Source organism: Cariama cristata, unplaced genomic scaffold, assembly GCF_000690535.1.
Source record: "Cariama cristata isolate BGI_N322 unplaced genomic scaffold, ASM69053v1 scaffold2798, whole genome shotgun sequence".
In the NCBI taxonomy this organism is placed as follows: domain Eukaryota; kingdom Metazoa; phylum Chordata; class Aves; order Cariamiformes; family Cariamidae; genus Cariama; species Cariama cristata.
Genome location: NW_009630490.1, coordinates 1 through 3,244, shown reverse-complemented (window position 1 = coordinate 3,244; position 3,244 = coordinate 1). Strand labels below are relative to the sequence as shown.

The 3,244-nt window shown below is 37.3% G+C and overlaps 1 protein-coding gene across 1 annotated transcript in view; it reads right to left on the bottom strand.

Annotated features, from left to right (window-relative positions):
- DNAJC10 (DnaJ (Hsp40) homolog, subfamily C, member 10) overlaps positions 1–2,636 on the bottom strand; it is a 22,547-nt gene extending 19,911 nt beyond the window's left edge. The window contains exons 1-2 of the mRNA XM_009705548.1: positions 2,436–2,636; positions 575–740 (exon numbers count right to left, since the gene is read on the bottom strand). Of these exons, the coding sequence (XP_009703850.1) occupies positions 575–740; positions 2,436–2,636 (367 nt within the window). The remainder of the gene's footprint in view (positions 1–574; positions 741–2,435) is intronic.
- Positions 2,637–3,244: the final 608 nt, after the last annotated feature.

Sequence of the window (3,244 nt, the reverse complement as noted above, 5' to 3'; positions counted from 1 at the left end):
ACAACTACCTAAAATTTGTTGAGACAAACATTAAATAACTTGTCTCAAGATCATTTTAGGTATGATTCTGTTATTATTTCTTCATTTTCTGCCACTTCTTCACTGAGCTCTAATTGTACAACTGCATACAAAATAGGCTTGCCAGTGCAAAAATCTCGTCTCAAAATCCACTTGAGAATACTTTATCTAAACAAAAAAAGGTCTTCCTGCATTAAAGAGTTAAAAAGAATACTGATGAAACATTAACACTGGAATTGAAGTGGAAAAAAACCCCACAACTTTGCACTTTAAAAAAAATACACAAGAAGTTAGATGACCAATAGAAAGGTAAGCAGCAGGAACAAAAGGCTAGGTAAATAGATTATAACATTTTTGGTATTTTTGGGTAGCCATTAACAGGGTAAATCAAAGATTGGGTCAACACAGAGATGATGACAACTACTGGAGAACAACAGAGCAGGCAGAAATCTGAAGAGCATACATCAGAAATGCATAAAAAGATCTGATATAGATCTGACTATTGCGTTTACTTATGAGTGTTTTAAGCAAATCACAAACATACATCATAACTTACCAAAATCATAGCGATAAAAGTGCCAGCTTTCATAACGACCTCCTTGCTGCTGATCTTCAAGACCTTTCTCTCCGTATTTATCATACTTCTTCCGTAGATCTTCATCTTTAAGTACTTCATATGCTCTATTTATTTTCAAAAAATTTTCATGTGCATTTGGATCATTCTACATAAGGAAAACTATAATTAGTAATTAATAAACCATATTGTACATACATTGCTGAGAAAGTAATCTTTGGAATATTTTTATATCCCTACTAAAGATGTCAGTTGTGATGGAAGCAGACATTACACAGTGATCTCCAAACAAATTACAATAAAGTTTTTGTTTCCTGAAACCAGATGCGTCTTCTACTCATTTTTTCATCCTCACTAAAGTACCAATTGAAATTCAAAGTGAACTCTGGTAGGAGGCTGAACATTCTTCAGTGATCCCTCTTCTTTCAACTCTCTTTCTTCAGTGGAAGAAAAAAAAAAAAAAAGTACTCAAGAATAAAGACTTACCGTTTCCCCTATAATCTTTTCTACTCCTGTGAATCCCCACTTTCCAGTTTGAAAGTCTCTGCTATAAAGATAGATTCATCCCTTCTGATCTTACAGTGTAGACAGAAGCCCCCTTTTTTTATTTAAAAAGCATTTTGGTTCTAGGTAGCTTTGGAATTAGAAGGGTGAAAAATCTGCAAACATATTTTGAACCCCAGTTTGGGTTCTGAGCTTGTGCAGTATAACAGTGGTGAGCAAAATCTGCAGCACTCTCCCACCCTTTTAACTTCTGCTTACATGTTTCATTCAAAAGACACTTTTTCTTAAAAGATTCTTGACTTATTTACCTAGATACACATGAAATGAATTACCATTATGGAATCTGTGTAATGGCTTCATCCCCTATATATCATCTTTCATGTTGAAAATAACCTGTTGAAAAATCTTTAGTAGTATTTGCATACTTAGAAACTGCAGAATCTTATCCTAAATGTTACTATTTTGAAGCCATCAACATAGGGAAAACAAAACTTGCAATTAATAGCTACAAGTTGGCATTTTTAACTTTGTTGAAATGTGGCATTCTCTTTGAGCTTTGTCATGTTCAAATCCATTGTAAAACAGCAGCTTAGAGGCTTCAGCGTACTCTGTGCAGGCGAACCCTGAGCTCATATGGAACATTACTGTCTTCTGGGGCTCTGTGCAGGTGCAGTTGCACATACAAAGATCCAAACCCTCGTATTTCCTGTGAATTTCTGATTATTTCAGGAAGTCTTGAGGAAAAACTGATGACATTTAAATTTAAAAGTGATTTCTTTGTACTTCAGAAAACACGGTAGCACAAACTGAGCTGTTGCCAGTCTTCTCTCTCTAGTTATTCTAGAGCTCCTTATTACCCTCCCTTGCTAGGTCTTGGCAGGCCCAGAATTTGTGCTTTGTCCTATTTGATACTTGGAGATTGATGTCTCAGTACAGGCTGGTTGTTGTTTGCTGTTTAGATGAGACTTCATGTTAGGGAAACAGTAAGTTCCCCTAAGCTAAATGGAAAGTGACAAACTCATTAGTTTACCAACAAAGTAATATGGTACAGATGTAAGTTTTCCACTATTTACAAAATATAATTGAGAATTAAATGATCTTGATTTTTTTTTTTTACCACAGCAATTTAATATAGCCCAAATTCAACACAACCATGTATGACCAGTCTATCCCTTTTTGTAAATTTTCTCTGCGGAAAATCTGAGCAGAACCATGCTATCAGGTGGTTACGTTACTTCAGAAGAACGGAGAAACATTTTAGATAAATTAAAACCACTTGTTGTTTAAACATTAAGATCCATCAACTCAACAACTTTGACTTGTTAAAGATGTAGCTTACCTGATTTTTATCAGGGTGCAACTTTAATGCCAGTTTTTTGAATGCCTGTCGTATTTCTCTACTACTTGCTTCTTTGGATACTCCAAGTAAACTATAGTAGTCCTGATCAGTGCACACAAGAAGTGTTACACATACTAAAACTAGCAATACAGATCTTTTGAAATATCTAATATGATCTCCTTTGGATACTAAGGATTCCATCATGAAGCTTTTGGAAAGTTTACAGGTTCTAATTTGAGCAGGCTTTGGGAAGAGTCTCCAGTAAATCCGCCAACGTTTGGAGATACAGCCGTATTTATGACAAAGCTCTTCAAAATGCTGGTTGTCCTACTTCACGTCACAAGCCTTGCAAAAGTTACAACCTGTAAGAAGCGGGAGGACAAAGCAATTAAGTACATCTTCCTATGCATTCAATAAACACATGTTAGTAAAGAACCTTATTGCCAGCTTGTGCAGACTGCACATGAACATTAAGTTTCTTGATGGCTAATTACCTGCTTTCTGAAGACCACACAAGTGACAGACAACCTCTTTATGTATAGTGTGAATGAGGTAATCGTGCAAAGCTTTACTGAGTAACACTAAATACCAGCCGCTTGTATGACATGAACAGAAGCGCGGGTTTAGTAGGGCTCACTTTTCCTTCAAACTTACTTTTCGTACCGCAGGGGGACATTTCTTCCGACAAGACCGGGTAGCTTTGAGCCCGCAGCCGCTCCGGGGCGGAGGACTGCTCGTCAAGGAGACGGCGGACGCCCCTCGCTGATAAAGCCGGGCAGACCCCGGGGGCCGCCCGCGCTCGGCCCGAC